The sequence below is a fragment of the Indicator indicator genome, chromosome 3, assembly GCF_027791375.1.
Source record: "Indicator indicator isolate 239-I01 chromosome 3, UM_Iind_1.1, whole genome shotgun sequence".
In the NCBI taxonomy this organism is placed as follows: domain Eukaryota; kingdom Metazoa; phylum Chordata; class Aves; order Piciformes; family Indicatoridae; genus Indicator; species Indicator indicator.
Genome location: NC_072012.1, coordinates 20694975 through 20719081, shown reverse-complemented (window position 1 = coordinate 20719081; position 24107 = coordinate 20694975). Strand labels below are relative to the sequence as shown.

Sequence of the window (24107 nt, the reverse complement as noted above, 5' to 3'; positions counted from 1 at the left end):
TTTTTACAAAAAAATTATTTTTCCAGGCTTGTCAAGTTCCACAAAAGTGTCAAGAGAACACAAGAAAAGGGAGAAAGACCTGCTTGCTGTGTGAGAGCAGCCAAGTCTTCTTTTGCAGAAACGCACACTGAGCATTTAGATAAAAATATCCCAGAAAGCATGATCCAGACATTCCATACAACACAAGAAGAGAAGACAGCTTTGTCAGATCACAATCGCAATTTCATGGCATCCGAACAAGACAGTATCCCTTTAGCCTCAGTGAAGTTATTTCTTCAAGATGATGTTTTTCTTTTAAACCATAAACAGGACAGATGCAAATAGCTGGGAAGAGGGTGAGGTTAACTTTTCAAAACTCTTGAATTGTTTGCAGACACTTTGTTTTGATCTTTTTACAGTAGTGTACAATGAGTATTAACAATATTAACATTGTGGTATGCAAAAAAAACCCCAACCAACAAAAAACCCAACAAATATCTGGCCTTTGTTAAAGGCTTGGTTGTCTGATGAGGCTAGGCAAAACTTTACCCTAAGAAAGGAATTATTATGATTTCACCTTCGGTCTTCATTCAAAAAACACGTAAGTGTGTTGCAGCGCCTTGTAGGCATTCAAATACTTCTCAATAACCAGCGTCCTAGATTCTGATTTTTAGGACCAGTAGGACGGAGGTTGTGCTTTGAAATTAAGACATACTAAGCACACTTTCTGAGCTTAAGTGCTAATGGGAACAAAAGGTCTTAATGTCTTTTCAGTGATACTGAAAAACTCTCATCCACAGCAAGTAACACTTGGGTTGCAAAGGTCACTTAAAAGGGATACTGCCTATTTGAACCCAGTAAGGCCAGTTTTGAAGTTAGTAAAAGGAACATCATAAGAAAACTTACAAATGGCAGCAATACTGGATTTTTGTCAAGTTAAGCAGTAAAGCCTCAAGCGTTAGAAACATGAAAAAGATCCAACTATAGTCTTAAAGGTACAGGACCTAAAAATCTTGTCAATTAAACCTGCTATGTCATGTTAAAAACCTGTTACAAATATGGACCACGGTCAGTATCTTGGCAGTAATGCTGGTTGTTTAAATGAAAAGATAGAAAGAAACCTTTCATGTTAAGTCCTCAGATAATGTTTTGCACAGTACCATGCTGTAACAACTTTAATGGTGGTTGTCAGGCATACAATAGACTGCATGATTTCTGTATAAACTGAAATAATCCCAACAGGTCCCTTAGTGGTATTTAAGGGATCTGAGCAAATATCATCAGAGCTTTTTATCTGGCTTTAAAACAGAAACCCCTTTTTACAACATATAATAATTTGAAAATGTCTCCATTTAAAGCTAGGGATCAAGTTTCTTCTCTCACAGACAAAAGAAGATGACTACTATGCATTATGTGAGAGTAAGGGTACTATTCTGCATGAGAACATGTATTTATTCATGCAAGTTACTTCTAACAGATTGGTATTCACATTCTGAGATAGCTAAAGTTCACACTCCATTTTCTACCTGTTTTGTAATTTGCATATTAAAAAATGTTGACCATCACTTGGATGTAATCAAAATATATATTTATTTCTTAAAAAAAAAGTCAATATTTCATTTTCCTTTCCTTTTTTAAAGCATTGAGTTCTACAGGGAAGCCCTCTGGAAGGGCCAGATCCTGAGTTTTCTGCCAGATAGGTCTAATGGTTGAAAGTCTAAGTGCTTATATAGAAATATGTTCAGGCCATATAGAGGGGCAGAGAGGAACACAGGACATTTGCCTCTTTGGGTAACTCAAGAAGGCAAATGTGCTTGCATGGCATGGGCTTCTCCTTTTGTATTTGAGCACTCCAGGGGAAGTGGGATGGGAGCAAAAACTATGGTTGTTTTCTGTGGCTGCGTGACATTGTGCCATATCTCTTTCTGCCTACAGACTCTAATCAACAGTTTATTAATTAATTCAAGATACAGCCTAGCAGCATAAGCAAATTGTTCCAAAATGTGAAATAATGGCACTTTTCATGAAGGGTTTCTTTTGGGAAGCTACATGAAAGCTATAAGAGAACTTAGCATACTGACAATCTTTGAAGAAATTTAAAAATTAAAATGAAATCTAATATATATTTTAAGTAATCTTAGAGTAAACTCTATGAATGTCCTGAATATTGGTCTAATCCTACAAAACTTGTTCCTTCCATAAAATTTCAATTGACCATGTTTGGGAAAATGACAGGATCCAGTCTCAGCGTTAGAAAGATTCATTTTTTTTTTCTTTTTTATCAGTTGGTAACTGGTAATAGGGAAAGAGAAGTACAAAAATATGACTGGAAGGTAGAGCTCTAAATCTCCACCCTTATTATCAAAATTAGCTCACCTTCCCTGAGGAGAACCTGAAGTCATCCAACAGACTTAATTGTACTTTAACCCCATGACTCTACCAGAGATATTTTTTTAGAAGCTAAATCTGATCAGGGTTTATTTTTATCCCTCACTGTATTCCCAAACATGAGAAAATACGTATCTGGAGCCAAGGCGCATGAGCAAAATAACAAACCGGCCATGGGTACAACGACAGTAGACATTTGATCTTTCAAGCCATGCCATGGCTTTGAGTAGCTAGTTTGGTTCTCATAGTATACTAATACATGCCCAATTACTTCTTTAAGCTTTTGGCATGATCAAAATTGTATCAATCAATTGCCAGCATATGCATACCAATGCTTTGCATTTTCTTATTTATTTATTTTTAAGAGCTAATATAGTGTGCCATGTTAATTAACATTTGCATATTGCAGTCATTAGCAGAATTGTACAATACCAGCAGAGTTGCACATTCATTGGTTTAGCTGTCTTGCAAGACTGTTTAGTTCTGAAAACTAGAAAAGAAAAAGCGCAAATCATATTTTTGCATCAACACTATGCTACACTGTCATACTGGAATTTACTGCACCAATCTGTATCATCACCAGTGAGGCTGTATAAAAACAACTTCAAAAATTAGTATTCACAATCAAGTATCAATGTGCATACATAGAGATTCAAGGCTCCCCATTTTTTAGACTATTTCTAATCTCAGCAGCCAGGACAGTTTTTCTGTTAAATATGCTATTTTCAATAATAAATAGCAAGAGTGTAAGTTTGAATATCGAGGGGTTTTTTTATATGAAGGAAACAAAGGGGGAACCTAATATGAACCTTAGAGAACATATACTTCCAAAAATAAATGTGTTAAATTTGATTTTTATATCCTTAAAATAGCTGTACACAGGAAACTCAGATCAATCCCATTTTCCTATAGCAAAACTTACCCCTGTTTTCTCAGCTTTTTCATTGCACAGTATATTCAGAGTTCTTTTCTTCATAATAAAATTTAATATGATTTGATTGCAACACATTTGCAATGTTCAGTTTCACACACAATAAAAGAATCACTCGGTTACCTTTTCAATGGACTATACTCTACCATCAAAGAAAACAAACTGAAAAACAATAACAGCATCATCATCATGCAAAATACCCTTGGAAACCAACGTTCAAATATCACAAAGACATTTTTTATTCACAAGTGCTTTTGTTTGAGCCTTTGAAGGATTCTAGTAGTTTTCTATATAACTGCATTGTGAAAACAATGTTTGATTACTTTGAAATTAACATTTTTCTGAAAGATAAAACCAAGTTTAAGATGAGAATAACTTTTTAGTTAAACTCTCAAGCACCTTTATATATCCAAAACCAGAAGTTTCCCTCCTGCCTTCCTTCCCTACTCCCTTCATTTCTCCCTTCCTCTCCTTTCTTCCTTTTCTTCCTTCCTCTCCTCCCCTCGTTCCTCCATTTCAATCATACTAAACTTCTGATAGAGACTTGCCAATATTTTAATTTTACTCAACTCATTTGGACAAAGCTGATGTTCAAAGCAGCTGTCATGGTGCTAATAACATCAGCCAGAGAGGACATTTTATTTTTTCTTTCCCTTTTTTTTTTTTATGTTCGTTTAAAAGATATCCAAAGCTTAAATGAAAGTCACATACATAAGATATTGTCAGGGGAGCCCTTTTACATGAAATCATCAAGATTACAACAATAAACAAACAAACTAAAAAAACCCAAAACAACAACAAAAAAATCTTAGATTCCCCAGTGGAGCACATACAGAATTCTGTTTGGATGGCATAGATGATGCAGCATTCACAAATGTTTAAGGATCCAACACTCCAACATGCAGCCACCGTGGGTGCCTTTATGAGTCTCACAATGAGTGATAACCAGACACGAGCACTGCTGCTCTGCTGCTGACCCTTCTGAAAATTAAACTGAGGCTATCATTTTGGCCGGGTCTTGTTTAAGTTATGCAGGTTTTGGTTTAGCAAGGTCATAACTGGTAGTGTCTGCTGCCAGATAACAGCCAAAGCAGGACCAACTGGATTCCTACCATAGACCACAGTGATGGACTCAGACCAGAGACACCACCGCAGTCAGCTGAATCTTCCTGTTAACAAGAAAATAAGAAATAATTTAACATTAATTACAGCTACATTTCCTGAGAAGTAACCTACATTTTAGTCTTCAACATTTTGAACTACCTTTGAATCATCCTTTTTTTGGTCTTATATAGGTTATTTTCCCTAAAATAACAGCAAATAATTCCTGGAAGTTTGTCTGATTTTTTAACCAAAGAGTGTCATTACAGCGTTAACTTTATTAATTAATAAAGGATTAAATATTTACAAAGCTTACTGCAGTCTCTTATGAACTAAATGGGATACTTACATAACAAAACAAGAAATCCTATGGGACTTACAGGGGTGGGGGGGGACAGGACAGTAATAAATATCTATATTCTTTAAAATTACATCAGTGTGGAGATTTTGAGTATCATTTTATTGTGAGGAAAGATGGAAGAATAGGTAAATTTTCAAGAACAGAAAACAAATACCACAGTACGTTCATGTCCATTTCATCACCATGGTAGCACAGTAAAATAAATATGAAAAGATATGATCAAAGAGAATGAAAATCCTTTCTGTTTCAGATGCTGTATTCAAGAACCAAAGTTTCAATTGTCTTTTTGTGCATGTTTGATGCAGCTTGTAGTGAAGACATTTTTCAGTTTGAGGGCTTGCTCTGAGCTGCACCCTCTGTCAAACCAAACTATTCATTATGCTGGACAGCCATCATGAATCTTTTCCTCATTCCTCTTTACCCTTAAGTGCTGTTAATGGATCCCACTTTGCCTATAATGCAGAGCATCTTTCACATTATGGACCTATTCATTAGTCTAGCTGAAATACATTTGATACCTGTTCTGGAGTCTGTAACATCTTTACACCTTCTTTTGTCTCAGGACTGATAAAAACTATATTTAACTCTTACAACACCAGGACAAAGTGCCAGCCATCCCCCAGCTGCTCTGTCTACTGGGTCTGAGACTCATGGGTAGCTCTGAAGGCTGAAAATATGTGGCCTTCCTTCCTCTTATTTTCACTGTATTCTGTACCCATTACATAAAAATAGACTTTCAGTTTTCTATCAGATATCAAGTGTCCAAGGAAAAGATAACAGTATAGGTAGGAAGGAATGTAAGAACTTGTCAAAGTTTGACAAGAAGAAATGTGCAGGGGTGGGCAGCCTGTACCTTAACAGTAACAGAGCCTGGCTGATGGCACAGAAATCAAACAAGGTCTTAGAACAGAAAGCTGAGGAAAGCCACTGTGTATGGAATAGCTCCTGGTTCAGACTGACAAGGCACTGAGGCACATGTGACAATACTCAGTGTGCCTCAGGAAAGGCTGGGGGTTTAGGAATAGAACATACCATCAGGATAAATAAGGAAGGGTCATTAAAATGTGCTGGCACATCTTCAAGCAAAACATTTAAGTGCTTCTACACAGATGCTAACATTAAGATGAGGGAATGGAGATAAATCATCAATGAACCATCCCAAAATAATAACAACAGAAATGTGGTGGAAGGACAGAGCGTTGTCAGGATACCAGCTTTATAAGATTTGAAACGGAGGATGTATAGCTGAAGGGTGGTGTGTACAAAGTATAACAGTATAAATGCATTAAAGGAAAAGGAAAGTGTAAGGGAATCTCAATGGGTATGAAATTCCAGTCTAATAATAAAAACGTAATAATGAGATTGCACTGCTGTCCACCTGACCAGAGTGACAGTATCAGCCAGGAAATGTTATGTGAGATTAGAGAAGCCAAATAGAAATGAGGCTGATGCTTTATCAAAAAGAGATGGAGATCACATTTTTGTATATGATAAGTAACTGTGTATCAGAGCAGTACATGTGGTCCTCCTTAAAATTATTAGTAGAGAGCTGCTTTGCATAGCTCTAGTACAACTCCAGTAGCTCTGCAGACCAAAATACAATAGGATTTAGCATTGTTATGTGTGAGCTCAGGCCAAACAAATTCAAAACAAAGGATATCCATTTCAAGACAGGGAACTATGTAAAACCTACCAAAACAATTTAAAAAAACCCAAGCAACAAAAATCACAAAAACAGGGAAAAAAGCAAAACCTTAACAAATAAACAAAAAGGAGCTTCTCAAAAAGCAAGTTCCTCACAAGGATCCAGAAGAATATTTAGAAATGTTGCAGTAGATATCCAATTAAAATGAATGTCAAGTTAGAACAATCAACCATCTACTCCCCACCACCACCCTCCCACAAAAAAAAACAGGCCCAGCATAACCAATCCTGCCCTCTGCTCCCTGCCAAGAAAAACAAAATGAAACTCAAAACCCCAAGGAAATACCCCTCCATGAATCAATAGGAAAATGAAGTACACTGTCATAAGGAAAAGGTCAATATTTGAGAAATCAAATTTACTCAAATGGGCAAGAACTGGAAAGCACATAAAAATGGCAGATTAGATATACACAGGAAATTGAGAGGGCTGATAATTTTTGATGACCTTCCTGCAAAATACACTGAAAATGGTAATAGAAAGTTTTGAGTAAATCAAAAGCAAGAAGCTAAATATGAAGTTAGGGCAACTGCTTGAGCAGAGAGATGAGAGGAATCAAAATCAGCTTGGAATAAATGCACTGATAATCAGATAAAACATACATATTAGACTCAATAAATCATCAGGTATGATATCAATCACCAATGGTCTCATTTAGAAACTTGAATACATAAAAAAAAGAGAAAACTAAACCAAAACTAGCATTCAAGTTCTTCAGAAAAAAAAAAAAGAAAAATATCTTCATTCTGTGCTAAAGCAAATAGCTCACATTAGTGTCCTTTATCAACAGTAGCCATTTCCAGACATGTGTCTGTGTTCTGTTAGCTATGTAATTTAGTTCTATAATCTTGCCTTAGACTTTTTTTTCCCCTCCAGTTGATTGCACTCTACCAAGTTCAAAATTCCTAAGGTTTCCAGTCCACAAGCAAGTCATAAGTGAACTCTGTTGCACCACACTTGTAGTGGGATGCTAATATTTGAAGATGCACTGAACTTTCTGCTTTATTTAGTTTGGCTCTGTCAGTTTTTGCATCTGCATTGTGTCTTGTCATGTAGCCTTATTTCTATTCAAACCACCTAAAAATAGCCCTGTTGCTTCTTCCTCTAAATGACTATCATCAGAGTTGGAATGATCAGCAAAGATTTCCTCATGTATGGGTTCAATGAACAGTACTCAGTGTTACCTCTTGGCATTTAAGAGGTGTAAGGTCGTGCACCTAGGTTGGGGCAATCATATATATTGATACAGGCTGTGGGATGATAAGATTGAGAGCAGCCCTGCAGAAAAGGACTTGGGGGTGTTGGTGGATGAGAAGGTGGACATGAGCCAATAGTGTGCTTGAAGCCCAGAAAGCTAAAGGCTGCATCAAAAGAAGCGTGGCCAGCAGATGGAGAGAGGTGATTCTGCCACTTTATTCTGCTCTGATGTGACCTCACCTGGAGTACTGCATCCAGCTCTGGAGCCCTCAACATAGGAAGGACATGGACCTGATGGAGCAGGTGCAGAGGGAGACCATGAAAATGATCAGGGGGCTGGAACATCTCTGTTATGAAGACAGGCTAAGGGAACTGGGGTTGTTCAGCCCAGAGAAGACCTAAACATTAAGCTCTGGGGAGACCTAACAGTGGCCTTGCAGTACCTGAAGGGACCTTACAAGAAAGCTGCAGAGGGCCTATTTCCAAAGGCTTGTAATGATAGGACAAGGGGCAATGGTTTGAAATTAGAGAAGAGGAGATTTAGATTGGATGATAGGAACAAGTTCTTTACCATGAGGGTGGTGGAACATTGAAACAGGTTGCCCAGGGAGGTTGTTGCGGCTCCCATCATTGGAGATATTCAAGGTGAGGCTCACCAAGGCTCTAAGCAACCTGATCAAGTGGAGGATGTTCCTGCTGACTGCAGGGGTGTTGGACTAGATGACCTTTGGAGGTCCACTCCAACCTAAACCATTCTATGACTCTATAATTCTATGAAATACTCTGAAAATACAGCACAAGGTTTAAAATTTTACAATAGAGGGGAGATGTCTGGAGAATAATTAAGAAATACATTGATGGCCTTAACCGAAATTGTTTATATAGAGAAGAGAAAATATCATTATAGTGAAAATGACATCCAGTGTGACTATAGAGTAGATAGGCCTCCACAGATAGAACTACACAGTACTCATCTTTCATGTCACCTCTGCATTGGAGAAAATATTTGGTAAACCACGTGGATTAATTAATCCTCCCTCTATATTTACTCAAAAAAATACTCTGTTCTGTTGCCTGTTTTTATTTAATTTTTGAGGTTCTTTTTAAGCTACATAACTATTTATGGGCACTGCTTTTACTTTCAATAGTTATACTATATAATATTCCTAGTGGATTGAAAAAAATCTAATTGAGTATCTTTTACTTTCTTCCTAAGACTACACAAAACGGTTTATAAACGACTGACAGCTTCACAACATTGAAGAATTGTCTTGAAAGTCTCCTGCAAGAGAGGCATCTTGTTGTTATGAATGACAGAATTAAATTGTACTAGATAAAAGTATGCAAGCTTTATATGAATATTTCAAGGTTGTTGAGATTTCAACCTCATATTGATCAAAGTCACTTTGAATTTTGGAGGTTTGTAGACCAATTTCCAATGGTAATCCATCAGTTCTGCCAAGAAGAATTTCTAAATATTCTTTCTGGAATCAGTTACTCTCTTGAGTCCTAAGCCAAGACAAAAATAGCAGTGACAAAAAAGGTACTGTAAATCCTATCTAAATTAGGTTTTCCTCCCCAGCATTGCACTTTCTAATTTTCTTTGTGCTTTAGCTGTGCTTTAACTGTGCTTTAATCAAGAGAGTTTTGATTACATGCTAATTTAATTTGTAAAAATTAAAAAAAAACAAACAAACAAACAAAACAAAACCAAAACATTAATTTTATGGAAATTAGTGGAACCTCATCATTAACTTGGAACCACATTGAGCAAAATACCAGTTTGGAATGATGTTCAAAATGTCTTTTTTTCAAAACACTTCCCCTGTTGCTGAGGTTTAAGAAATTTTAAAATTTTTTTCCTGTAAATATTATTTTGAGATTTCTTATAAAATTTCTTATAGCAAACTACATAGAAATATTTTATCTTAACTTTACATCTGGCAATGCAATTATACATTGAACTATTTTTAAGCAGTTTCACTAAATTCTCCAGCTGATGATATTAGTCATTACTACATTAGTTATACAGAAAGCCTGAATACACAATAGATCTGTTGGGGATGCCACCTCTTTGTTGTTTTCAAAATAATATTCTGTATTCTCTGCTTAAAGAGAGAAAGAATTGGAAATGGAATTGGGAGTACTCTTCTTTAGCCAGTTATATTTCATCAGAAGTGCATCAGAAATTTCTTGCATTAATAAGTCATATATCAAATTTCCTCACATGTCTGAGCTAGAGAAGCATCAAATCCCAATGTCATCTTCGTCACGTTATGCCTTACTATGATAAGTCCAGAGAGGGTTATTTTACAGCATCACACAGTTGCAGTATGGAAATGAATGGCTTTACAAACCCATATATTCATTGTTAGTATAAAACCCACAGATTTATTGCTACATACAAACATTTCCTTGAAGGCAATGCCAGTTCAAACTTTTAAAGAGTCATATGGAAATATGCACAGATGTATGCACATGCATGTCTAAGTCTATAAACATTCTTGTTTAGTAACATTCTTGTTACTCCTTTACAAGTACACTCTATTTAATATCCTAAAATTTGGTCCTGAAATCTAAATTATGTATCAGAACCCATTGTGCTGCATTGACTATAAAAGAGACAAAACAAGCTTCTGATCTTGCCTTTAATACCAACTGGCTCCTACAAAGTTGTACTTTTTATAAGTGTGTATTTTGAATTCATATGGCACGGAGAACACTTTTGCTTTCACTCAGGAGTCATTTCAAGTTCCAGTGTGTGGTCTTCCATAAATTTTGTATTACCCTCCTTTGTCTGGACTACCACACAAAGATGTTAAAGCTATCCACACACATAACAGGTATACAACCCATCCCATCAAGATTTATACAGTGGTCTGGGATGCAAATCACCCTCAAAGCTCCCTCTGATGTCACTGCAAGCTGACGGAAATAGGAGGTTCCCAGAAGGGGCTGAAAACTTGTAGAGTTCTTGTCTTCAATGTCAGACATAACGAACAAAGTCAGTATGCCCATGCAAAGTGAAACCAAGGCAGCGATAAAGACTATTTTTGGTATCCTTGATGAAAAAAAACCCCAACAACTCAAACAGCTGCTGTTATTGAACCTAATCAGCTGGTTCCTATCTGTTTCCGCTTCATTGATTTTAATAAAATGGCACAGATTAATGCCCACTGAGAGCCGATTTCCAAAATCACAAAGTTATTAGAAGCAGGATGGATGAACAAAATAACTTCTATAAGTTTCTGCTGCCGTAAGTCCATTAGCTAAAACTATATTTTGTGGGTTACCCAGTATTTTCATCTGCCTTCTTGATCGGAAAGACCATTTTTGACATAAAAAATTCAGCTAGAGGTGGCTCTCTGGGCTTTTTGTATATTGAACAATGGCTTTTCAACTAAAATAAGGTTATTTACAGAGCAAATTCCATAAGCAATAAACATGAGATATTAATCTTCTAGATTTTAATGTGAAATACCACTAGCTTGGGGGAAGGAACTTCCAACCTTCCAACTGCTGTGTAAGTTCCCAAGTTTGCTAGAAATTAAATCACTTAAATATGGGATAGGGAATTTTAAAATTACCAAAATACAGCTGTTAACCAGAACTTTTAATCTTTTCTCACCGTTGTTTGAGTGATATTAATTGATTTTTTTTAAGTATAAAGAGAATAGAAATTATTGAAAGAATTACTATTGTAATTTTCAATATTTTACTACACTATGAAAAATTCTCTTTCCATGGCTGACGCTCAGTTGGCTTTACTTAGATAGCTATGTTAGCATCTCCCTCTAGTGGTTTTCTTAGTAATAATATTGATAAGAAACGCAGTGCACAAAGTCATTAATTTTATTCCTCTTAGATTAGGAATACTAGCAGAGCAGTGCACACTTTCACACCATTAAATGCAACACAGTCTAAAATGCCAAGGCTTTCATTATAAACCTATGTCAAGATGCAGGACTTCATGTATCTATGTAGTTCATTAGAAGAAAGAACTCAAATTCTGCTATAATTAAGCAATTAATATTTAAGGTTCAAAAATTAAAAAGTTAAAATATGATTGTTCATAGTTTAACTGAATTGATGCACACTATTATCATCATTAACATTTGTGTTGATTGGAATGAAGTGAAAACTACTTACTCTTCTCAACCACAACACCTGCTCTTACACAGAACACTCATCTGTGCTATCTCTAAGTACAGCTTTATTTTCACAGGTCTTGCAGCCTCTTTTAGGTACTTTGTACATCTGTTTGTCTCTGTGCAGAAAACTTCCTTTGTCTATTTCATTTTAACAGGGACAAGGGAAAAATGTTTTGAAAGGGCTGACGTTGACTCAGTTGGTACGTGTGCAATCTCTACGAGCCAACCATATAAAACCAACAGGTTCCTGCGTCTTTGTATTTGCTAGGCGAGAGGACCTCGTGTTCTGTAACTGTGATTTATAAGGCTCCAGACAGAGGTTTTTCATATTTAATTTTCCACAGTATTGCAATAGTAATTTGCACCAGATTGCTGCTTTGGGGACTCGCTTCATTCTATTTTCTTTTCTATGCTTAGTAAGTGAAAAAAGTCTGCTATTTTTTTAAGCCAAGAACAAAACAAAAAATTAGAGAAAGTAACTGACCATCCACACCACATGAAAACTTGCAGAAAAATGAAGATAGGAGCAGACGTCATGGCAGAGGCACGACTCGTTGTGCATATAGGCTGATCCTATTAATAACAGGCAAAGTAGCAAGTAGAGGAAAGGAAAGAAAACACAGAAAAAAAGACATACAAGATGAGATATCATGCAGATTGCTGGCAGTTAGCAGAGTTAATGTGAAAGCATCCACCCAAGAGCAAGAGATTCACAGCAGCTTTTGCAAATAAACTTAACCAAAACAATTCACTCTTACAAAACACATGACTTACACACTGATTAGCACATCAAGCTAGTGAGCAAGAGTTGTACTTTCACACACAATCACATCAGGAGTATTTACACTAGCCAAACAGTTTTGGATGTTTTTTTTAACTTTGTTTAACTGTTGTTGGCCAGTAAGACAATTTCCTTTTCAAAATGAAATTTCATTACTAGAAAAAACATGCATAACAACTGTCTGGATTTTTTTTAATGCTCCTGACAAGTTAGTAATTGTGCCTCCTTAGAGAAAAGCAGAGAATATAGTGGAACAAAACTTGGTATACAGCAGTTCTAGTCAACTAACTGTACTAGTTTTGGACAATCCTTAGCAGAAATTGGATGACATATTACGAATGCGCTTTTTAAGGCAGGTACTTCCCTGTTCAGTACTTTTTGTCTTGGAATTTATTCTGAACAATTTGAATTCAGCATATTCACTTTCATACAAAATTTTGAAAAGTAATTCAGATAGTAATTCAAAATATATATATGTGGCACAGTTACAATTTTTTTCTCCTTCAAAACTGTAATGTGTACGATAGAGGGAGTACTAAATCGTATAGCTTTGCTGATTGCAGCAAAGCAGTGCAGTTTTATACCCATTAAGAAAGTGACCTAAGGTTAACATATATTTTCAGAATTTCTAAGAGGAACAACATCCTAAATCAGATATAATATTTGGAATCATTTAATTAATTACTTGGTATTTCAATTAATTAATATTTATAGTTCATTACTTAATATTTGGAAATACTACTGCAAAAATACTAAACCAGAATTATCAGCTATTTGTGAAAGCTACAGAATTTCATGGCACCATTTGAGACTGTCAGTTTTACGGTCACTGATCTATTAGGGTTTTTAGTTGGAATCATGTGTGAAAGTGCAATGATTATAGGAAAGGCAGATAAGAAAGCAGCTGCTATTTTTATGTTAATCATGAGATACTTGAAATAGAGTGGCTATGGTCTAGAGTGAACAGTATGTTTAGTGATACATAGGTTACCAGGCATCACACTATAGTTAAACATAGTTTTCACTGCTCTTCTAAAACTGATTGATTTTAAACATAGTCCTAAAGTCTTACAAGTTCAGTTTTACCTGTTTGGCTTCATCAAAACAGACATCAGGACCCTTTCTGTATCTAGGTTGTTTGACCATTTCACAGGGATTTGGCCCTTCATCTGTATCTTTGGTTAAGGAGTTTGACTATTTTTTATGCACTGTACATTATCAGAATAAACATTCTGGGTTTACTTTTGTAAGAAAATAGATGTTCTATGCTAATTCAGATAGTACTGAAACACATATCAATAGATACAGTTCCTTGTTTAATGTAAAGAAAACCAATCTAACCAAACCCTTCACATAAATCATAATCAAATATTTTTTTTACATTGCTTTAATCAAGAAAATAAATATCCCACATGACACTTTAGAACCAGTACTTACAAAACTTACAAAAAATCAAGGTGAAAGCTGAAGTTTAAAAAATATTTTCTGTATTGCTATTATTACTATTGCAGAAATATTAAAGAAAATACTTGATAAAGTAGTAAACTTTCAATAGTGCTAAATGTTTATAGCATATGTCACCACTGAGTTATTCTGCTAAAATGAAGATACACAGTAAAAACAAGGAATCCTTCTTGGATTAGTGATGCTAAATACAGGATGAAAATTGCAGTGAAGGCCTGTAAGAGCTGCTAGTTTTCCTTATGTACACCTATACTGCCCCAAATATCATAAGCAAGATCATCTCACTGCAGGATTTGATAATAAATGACAGAAAACTTAATCAGATCTCATTATTTTATCAGTGATGGAGACAGAGAAAATGCTGTCTGGGATAATAGCAGAGCAGAAGGATACAAATGGGAGCAGTGAGATGCTTTTTGCTAACTGTAAACATGAGGCAATGCTTTAGTTTACAGCTCTGAATACTCTGATTGCTGATATTTATACTTCACATTTGTGACAGGCTAACAAAGGACATGAGTCATTGCAGCATACTTGAAAGACACTTGGTAAACTGTAAAACCATCTTCTGTTGAACCTGCTTATAGTAACACTCGGTATGTTGTTTCTTTTATTTCACTGTTGGCAGTGCACATATTAAAGCTATGCTAGACTGTTTTAAAATAATTGAGCACAAAAGCTTTGTCTTAGTAGCTCTAACTTAGACTTGAAGCATTCCTATTCATGGACTCCTACAATGTGCTGTGGCAGCTTCATTGCAATGACTGAAAGAGTCCAACAGAAGGCAAGATAGAGAATCTACATCTGTCTTTATTCAGATGTTATCGGACTCAACTCCTCTTTCTACTGCCAGGGCCCAGCTGAAAGGGAAGTCAAAACGTAAAAATACTCCAAAAGGCCATGTGCACAAGCAAACCTGTACCAGCCAGAAGGAAACAGGGTTTAATAATAACCATCTCAATAGCACCCAAAGGTCATTCTGGCTGCTTGTGCGATATGCTACATCTGTATTTCACAATGTACATTAGTTATAGGAAAGAGGGAATGGCTTTGTACTGCATAGTTGGAACAAAAATAAAATAGTTCACTATAAGCCCACCCAGATGCTCTGGCTGCCATTTTAGGTCATTAATGGCTTTCTAGAAGATTTAGGCCCCTCAGAGAAATTCAAGTCATGTGTCCATTTCCCACCAAACATGCTTCCTTTTCTATAGTGACTCCATAAATTGCCACATTGTCTAAAAATTCAGACAGTGGCAACAGTTACTCAAACTATCATGTACTGTAGCCAATTAGAACATTAGACTGCATTCACATAGTCTTGTGATGACACAGGTATTGCTTACACTCCAATGCAACTTCCTTCTCAGCCCAAGCATAGAGGAAATTCCAGTTTTAGTAATGCAGCAACGAACACATTGCTTGTGCCAAAGAAACAGTCATCTCTACCGTCATCTGCTTTTCTTTCAGGGATGGGAGAGGTTGTCCTAACCAACTTCCTGATGTGGACAAAGATATTACTAATTATTTTCCACATTCTGTGATAAGAATTCAAATGAGGATTTGATTTATTGTCTCTAGCATGCTTCTCAAGTCTCTACAGCTGCCCTAGACTATGTGTACATTGTTTTTATGTATTTACGCCATTGTCACCTGTGAGTACCTATTGGAGTGGGTGGTCGTAAATTACAACCACCTTTCACATGCTTTTTATTTTAATGCATACATTGCAAGAACTCTGCTTAGTATGTATGCAACCTGTGACTCTACCCAGCCCTTCAGAAAATCTATGCTAGCAGATGGATAAACTCTAATCTTTGATGGCTAAAGTAGTTTCCACAAGAAGTAATCAGTTCTTGTTGTCACTGAGCACACACCGAAGTGCTTCCATCACCTCACCTCAGGGTTGCAATCTGTGCAGCATCCTAACTTTTCGTAACCAAACACTCTTACCTTAGTGTTGGCCTATTTGATATTTCTTTAGACAAATATGCCTTTGTCTTACTAAAGGCTAAACAAACCCAGGACTCTAAGGCTTCTCTTGTCTGTCCTGTGTTCCAGATGCTAACCACCTTGGTGGCCCATCACTGGACTTCCTCTAGTATGTCATTGTGGAACTGAGGAGGCCGAAACATAGCATTCCAGATATAGTCTCATCAGTGCTGAAGAGATGGGATGGATCAATTCTTCCAACCTGCTGACTACACTCTCAGTAACATACCCCAGGATGTGACTGTCCATCTTTACTGCACAGCATAGTGACAACTGATGTTCAACTTCTTGTCCATCATGATTCTTAAGTAATTTCTGCAAGTCTGTTTCTAGTCACTCTGCTCCCAGCCTGCCCAACTGCATGTCATTATTCTGTTCTGGATCCAAGACTCTGCATCTGCCTTTTAGAGACTTCACTAGGTTTCTGTGAGACCATTTCTGTTTAAGTTCTCACAAATAGTATCTTTCCTCTCTACCAAAACGACTGCTGCCACAGATGATTTGTGCGATCATCCACAAATATTTGCTTCTTCAAGTACTCCGGTGGTAATCATGCTACTAGTATGTACATAAACAGGCCATTTTTTTTTCACTATATATTTTTGTGTATCATAGCCAAAAATCAATCCACACTACCAAATAATGTGCTTTTTTAAAGGATACCCGGCTTCTCTGCTTGCATCAGTGGCTTTGGGTCACAGGAGCGGCACAGCAGTTGGCTGTCACTAATAATGAATACTAGATTGGTGTTTGAAATCTTCTCTGCATGATAAAGTCTGTAAAAAAGCCAAGAAAAAACGATGTTTAAATGAAGCAAAGAAATCCATATTAAAGAAGGACACACAGTACTGGAATAAGAGTAATCCAACTTCACAGATTTAGTCTGCATGCTACTGTTTATCTTTTCCATTAAGGAACGGCAAGAAACATTTGTAACAATTTTTGTAATCTTTTTGACATTGCTATGGCTCTCCCTTTCAACTAGACTTATTAGAGGAAAAAATGGAAAAGAGCGTAATATGACTTTAATCGACTTAATAGCCAGCTCTGTACTGCTGCAGGAACTGTAGTGAGAAATAAAATCAGTTCACTGACAATTCTTCCCCTGAGAACACTGAGAAAACCCCCAACCACAATACAAACAAACAAACAAAACCCCAACACATAAACTTGTCTGTAAAAAGAGAAAGAGAGTACGTATGTTGTGTACTGGATGTGTATCTGTTGTATTTTTAAGTACATGTAATCACACAAAAGGCCTTTAAGTTAGCAGGGTCATTTTCAACTTGGAAATAATTGAATGGTGTCATAGAAACATAGAATGGTTTGGATTGGAAGGGACCTGCAAAGGTCATCTAGTCCAACCCCCCTGCACACAGCAGGGACTTCCTCCACTAGGTCAGGTTGCTTAGAGCCCTATCAAGCCTCACCTTGAGTATCTCCAAGGATAGGGTCCTGGGCAACCTGTCCCAGTGTTCCACTACCCTCACAGTAAAGAACTTGTTGCTAACATCCAATTTAAATCCCATCTTCTATAATTTCAAACCATTATTACAATTAAAATTCATTCTAAACAAAGAGCACAATTTATCATTTTATTGCCTAAAATGATATTCTCTAAAGTAAGTTTGATGTAATTAATTCAAAAGATACATTTTGTTGTTATAATAGTGTCATTATCTTTTTTGATGTAAGTGAATATACCACAGTTATTATCTATATTGAAGAAATGTTACCTGGAACAGTTTATACAGTCTACAATCCCACCAAAGGATTTATCATCGTTTTCAAAGAAGTACTGAGTTTGCTCAGTGATACAGCTTGTTTTAGGCAGGGTGGCACCAAAATCATCTTCTTCCATATCAGCTGACAGAAAAACAAAAAGAAATAACTCAACAATAACATTTTAAAGTCACAGATGTAATGAGGACATCCAAATATCGCCCCCAGCCTAGATTCTTACCTTCTACTTCACTCAAAGTTGACTCTTTAACATTCTCTTGACTTACCTGCTTCAAGGAATCGTGGAAAAGTCAAGCTCAAAAACAGCTGCTGTAAGATAGACCTGAACACAGAAAGACAATAGGTATTTGTTAAAGGGTCTTTGTCTTCTTTGTACTTTAATGGATCTTAAAAACCTACTCAAATACTAGTTATTAAGAAAATCATCACAGTTTATGATGCTTTTGCCAGCTATTAAAGCTGTATTTATTTAAACTTTACATTTTGATTCTGATTTTCTTTTCAATATTTCTTCCAGGTCTTCTTTCACATTAATCTTGATTCTGCTGTTAAGATTTGCTATCATTTGTGCCTATAACTTAATATAAATGTTATCACACCATCCATGTCTTCCTCATACACCTCTGTGCAAGCTGGAAGAAGCAGGTTTGTGCTCCTCTAACACTAAAACCAACCAGAACTCCTTTTGAAAAAACAATGCTCCTGAACTTTGTACTGGTTAAGGTTCCTTAAACTGCTGAGAAGGAGACGACCACTGGAATATTACAAGCATATTATAAAAATCATTACTGTAACAGTTGACGTTCAAAATCATCTCCGTTCCTGCTCGTGAGTAATGGCCTATATTTTTCTCCTAGAAACTTAAAGAGCTCCATTTATTTTTTTTTTTCACTCAGTATAGTATTTTTCCTATTTTATTTACTAGAAGCAAGTACCAGATTGCCACATATGCAGTTCCCTTCTTCTCTACCAACCTACAGAAATAGGAACTACAACACTTATATTCCTTAACTCTGCTTGGAACTACACCACTTATATTCCTTGTCTCTGTTTCTGCTTAAACCTCCTTAAGCTGTAGTTTCCTGTTGTCATGCTTTAGATTTGGTTCTTACCTACAAATATGACATGATTGCTCCTCAAGCTCATTCTGTTCTAGCAGCTGTTCTGAAGACAGGAATGACTTCACCCTGCAAGATTTTTCCCATTGCTCCTTATTCAGTATGCTCCATGTATGAAGAGACTGAATCTGCCTGCCACCTTGCCACTGGAGGCATTAAGGAACTCTGGCTACACACCCACAGCTTTGTGCCTTGAATCATCAGCTAGGCAGCACATCAGCCATTATGGATGAGAAGAGTCTTGATGCCATTCAACAGTGATGCAGTTTGCTGACAGAAGAGAGTCATCATTTGTAAGGGCTTAGCACAGAACTTACAGGGAACTGAGTGAAAGAAAAGGAGTCTGGGAAAATTGTAAAGTCTTCTGAGTTAAAAGAGCATGAAGGAGGAATGCTATGTACTCTCCTGACTAAATGATAATGTACCCCATGTAATTGTTTTAAAATTACCACTCACACCTTCATCCCTCATTGTTGCCTGAAACAGAATAGTTTTCCTTAATAACCTGGTTTCTCTTATTTCCCTGCACTTGCTTTTACTTTTGGCAGGTGCCTCACTGAATCTATTTTCGGTTAGCCCTCTGCTTGCTTAATGGACTTCTCTGTCTGCTTCTGACCTAGATTCCACAGAAAGTACTTTCATGTGGTGCTTTCAAGCTAAACATCACACAAACTAAACTTTAGGTCTAAATTGAGTCCAGACCATGAAGTCTGATTTGAACACTGATAAACTAAAGTTTCTCTGAGAAGAACTCAAATTTCTTTTCTGGATTTTTGCCCATCTCCAGTTTTTGAAGTTTGCTGCTCTCCAAGAAAACTGAGAGTTTTGCTGTTGTTAACAAAATGTAATCAACAATAAAACCAAACATACAATGCTCATAGTAGTATCCGTGAGAAAATTACTAGATGTTTGTTCAGCTGCTATATATTTTAACTCTTAGCTTCATAAAGTAGGTAATTTATTCCAGCTTGATAATTATTACAAAAAATGTAAGCATCATGAATCTCCAGGATAAACAGAACAGTCTCCAAGGGTGCAGTCTACACCAATGAAAAAGTATCATCTAAATCCCAATTACTTATCCCAGTGTGGTGCTGGAGGAAGTAGCTGATAAGGGTGTCTACCTACACAACTATTAAATGGGTAAAATTATTTCTGGGACTGTTGCTGATAAAACACAAACCAAAATCAAAATCAAAGAAAGTTCTTCAATGGATTTTTAGTGATTGTGAAAGATAAACCTGATTATTTCTGCAATTTGTAATCTCAAGGTCTATCCCAAACTCCACAACAGTACAAATATGATAACTTTTCCACTCAGCTATAGAAAATGTGAAGTAAATGACTGCAGAATTATCTAAAAATGTTTTTTTATATATTTAGTTCCTTAAAATAGTTCAAAGAACCAACTAATTATCATTAGAACTTGTAAACTCAATTGCTCCATAAGATGGTCATAAGATGTTACTGCTCATTGCAAGGTAAGTTGGACTAGATGACCTTTCAAAGGCCCTTCCTTTCAACCCAAAATATTCTATAATTTTGAGATTCTATGATTCATGTGGTTTTGTAAAATGCTTCAATGAAAAGTAAAAAACTAGTTTAAGACTTCTTGCTGGAAAAATGAAAAGGCAATATTCTGAAATAGGGAACGAAGTGATCGGTAATTCTGAATGGAATTATTTCATCTGAGTCTTCACATCTGCCAGTCAGACAGGCTATTAGTCACAGAATGTTAGGGGTCGGAAGAGACCTTGAAAGATCATCCAGTCCAACCCCCCTGCTAGAGCAGGATCACCTAATTTAGGTCTCATAGGAATGCGTCCAAGCAGGGTTTGAATGTCTCCAGACAAGGAGACTCCACAACCTCTCTGGGCATCCTGTTCCAGAGCTCTGCCACCCTCAGTGAAATTTTTTTTCATTCTGTTCACATGGAACATCCTCTGTTCCAGCCTGCACCTGATGCCTCTTGTCCTATCACTAGACATCATTGAACAGAGCCTGGCTCTGTCCTCCTGACGCTGCCTTTCACATCTTTGTAAACTTGAATGAGGTCAACCCTCAGGCTCCTCTTCTCCAAGCTAAAGAGTCCTAGTTCACTCAGCCTTTCCTCACAAGGGATGTTCCACTCCCTTCATCATTGTGGCTCTGTGCTGGACTCTTTCAAACAGTTCTCTGAGGTCCTTCTTGAACTGAGGGGCCCTCATAATACCAACCCTGCTTCCTGAAGTTGCTTTTGTAGAGCCAGAATACACAATCACAAAACTTGGCAAAAGTAGTTTTGAATTCAGCTGTTGCAAGAACACTGACTTTTCCAAAGAGTTTGAATTTTCACCACGAGAAACAGCAGAAACAGCAGAAAGAGTTCAGAGCATCTTTATGGAAGAAGTAAAAATGACTAACAGTTTAAACTCAATGACTAATTCTAGTTTGGACGCACAGATTTCCTACACACTTGTACTTACCAGGCAGCTGCCGAAGCCCACCATCCTAGATGCAAAATATCTGTTATTGTAGGCTGAGAAAATAAACAACAGAGATTGTGTTATTTGTATAAACATGTGCAGACTTTTAAGGGAATCTAAGTCACCACACAAGGGACTACGAACCACGTAAGCAGAACGAAGTCCAGCTCCTTGCTTTGGTTCTTCTTCAGGATCACAGACTGATTGGTAGTCATACGACTTGTTAAAGGCATACAGGGACATGTTAATCAGGTTTCGCATCAGGCCAGGATCAATTTCACCAAAGAATCTTCCAATCTGATGAGGGAGAATATATAGAAGTAAGTTAAAATGCTTCATGTGTTTTCTCATAAAAAAAATGGAATGAATTTGATTTTTTTACCCCCCACCATTTTCCTCTTTACATAATACATCCAGTTGTGCTGCTTATGTATCTGTTTCTTTGTTTGACTATTTCTTTTCCAAAAGAGAGTCAGATGGCCCCAGATAGATGTTAATTGTTAAATGCACCCATCAATAATCATAGAATCACAGAATGTTAGTGTTGGAAGGGTCCTCAAAAGACCATCAAGTCCAAACTCCCCTGACAGATCAGGGTCACCTAGAGCAGGTTACAGAGGAATAGATTCAGGTGGGTTTTGAATGTCTCCAGAGAAGAAGGCTCCACAACCTCTCTAGGTGGCCTGCTCCAGTGCTCTGTCACACAGAAAAAGTTTTTCCTTATGTTCATGTGGAACCTCCCATGCTCCAGCTTGCACCTGTTGACCCTTGTCCTACCATTGGACATCACTGAGCAGAGCCTGGCTCCATCCTCTCAACACTGTCCTTCGCATCTTTATAAACATGAATGAGGTCACCCCTCAGTCTACTCCAAGCTGAAGAGACCCAGCCCCCACAGCCTTTTCTCAGAAGGGAGATGTTCCACTCCCTTCATTATCCTGTTTAGGGAAAAGCAAGAGGAATGTGAGAAAGAAGCTGTGTGGGTGCCATACTACCTGCCGCCACCACTGGCAGCCTATCAGCTTAAGGGCAGAGCACAAAGAATGAAACCTAGTGCTTTAAAACGTAAATAAGACTGTGAAAAGAGCTAACAAAATAACTGGAATTTCTGATATGGCAAAATTTGTGATTCAGAACTGCTACTCTCAGGGTAAGCTGAGAGTGATACGCTGTTTTTTCCTCTTAAAACTTATTCCTGTTGTTTTTAAAGTTTTAACACGTACCTGTTGTGTATATTCATCTCTATTTGACATCAAAAGAAATCCACCATCGTCAAGGATAACACAGTCCACGTGCTATTGTAAGAAAGTAGAAAGGATTTGTCAAGACAACATTCTACAAGAAACTGTTTTTTATCTAGCACTTGAGACGTGTTTTCAAACCAGGCTAAATTACAACCCCATAGCCGAGGGCAAATACTAATCTATAAGTAGCATTATCAGTATTGTAAAAGTTTGTACACGTCACAAGATCCCTTGTGGCTTAATTTCATACAAGTTATTTTGTAAATTCTTATTTGCTCAATACTTTGTAAGTTTTAAGAGCGCTATATCCTTATTAAATCTGATTACAACTGAATTTCAGCTCAAAATAAGCAACTGCAACTTCTGGTGTGATTCAGCCATGAATCCTCCTTCATGCTCTTTTAACTCAGCAAGGATTGTAGTGGGTTACTCCCAGGTGTCAGGTGTAGGAATGGGAAGCCTACTGGTTCCCTGTGTTTTGTACTTTGTAAAAGATCCTTGTAGTCAGAGATTGCAAAGATAGCAGTGAGGCCAAATCGATAACCTCCCAGAGGTCTCTTTTTGCTGTAACTCTTGCATTTAATCATGTTCACTTTCCACAAAAGAACTCACAGAAAACCTGAGCAGAAAAAGCTTTTAAGCACATGGCAGAATATGATACTGTGATGGCCCCTAAAAGCTGTCCTCCCTTGAGTAACAGCAGAGCTATGGCATCGCAAATCCTGAATGGGCTGTGAGCAGAGATGAAAACTGTTGAAGGGCACATCGCATACTCTCGTGCTTTTCAGTTTGCATTTACCCTTGTCTAAGGCACATCTAGCAGACTTTTTCTCAGATTTCCTTTTAAATTATTACCTTCCAGCAGGATTTGCCTCTTGTTATGTAAATTGCTGTTACATTTTTCTCACATTTTTCTTCGCATCATTCTCTATGGCTCTTGCTCTACTTTTTTCCTTCCCCATAGCTCTCATAACCTCATTGCAGTGATTCTTGCAACAACTACTTTACCTGACTTTTATCCCCCCCTTACCCTCCTAATCTTTATCTCTTTCTCAAGAGCCAAATTTTCCATAAAACTAAACCTCAAATAATAATGAAAGAATTAATGTAGATAAATCTAGAAAGAATGAGTGAATTTTCATCATCTGACGGACATTCATAAACTGAACATATTCTTACCATACTGTTTCTCTCACAGCCACAGATTTCACTGTTGCACTGAAAAAACAGAAGGGCAGTAATCTTCACAAAGATGCTTCAAAAAACCCTGTATCTTGCAATGACATTAATCAATCAAGACAAGAAAAGGTTACTTGATTGTATATTAATTTATGTTCATTTTGAGTGAGTATACTTTCTCACAAATATCTTCACGAACAGCTTGCATTCGTACTTATAAATACTACAATCTCGCCTGCCTTTAATGAAGTCTCTGATGCATCTCCTTTTTTAAGTATGCTCATCATATTAGAGAGAAGTAGTTTGGAGGA

General features: G+C 36.9%; 1 protein-coding gene across 3 annotated transcripts in view; it reads right to left on the bottom strand.

Moving 5' to 3' along the window:
- Window positions 1-4350: 4350 nt before the first annotated feature.
- CACNA2D1 (calcium voltage-gated channel auxiliary subunit alpha2delta 1) overlaps window positions 4351-24107 on the bottom strand; it is a 354317-nt gene continuing 334560 nt past the window's right edge. The window contains exons 31-40 of one of the 3 annotated variants that reach the window (XM_054399508.1): window positions 23797-23835; window positions 22597-22668; window positions 21518-21670; window positions 21374-21426; window positions 18057-18112; window positions 17784-17913; window positions 16711-16823; window positions 13678-13760; window positions 12295-12383; window positions 4431-4467 (exon numbers count right to left, since the gene is read on the bottom strand). In XM_054399508.1, coding sequence (XP_054255483.1) covers window positions 4431-4467; window positions 12295-12383; window positions 13678-13760; window positions 16711-16823; window positions 17784-17913; window positions 18057-18112; window positions 21374-21426; window positions 21518-21670; window positions 22597-22668; window positions 23797-23835 — 825 coding nt within the window. Of the gene's footprint in view, window positions 4468-12294; window positions 12384-13677; window positions 13761-16710; window positions 16824-17783; window positions 17914-18056; window positions 18113-21373; window positions 21427-21517; window positions 21671-22596; window positions 22669-23796; window positions 23836-24107 lie in introns of all 3 variants that reach the window. The other 2 variants (XM_054399509.1, XM_054399510.1) reach the window with 2 other exon arrangements.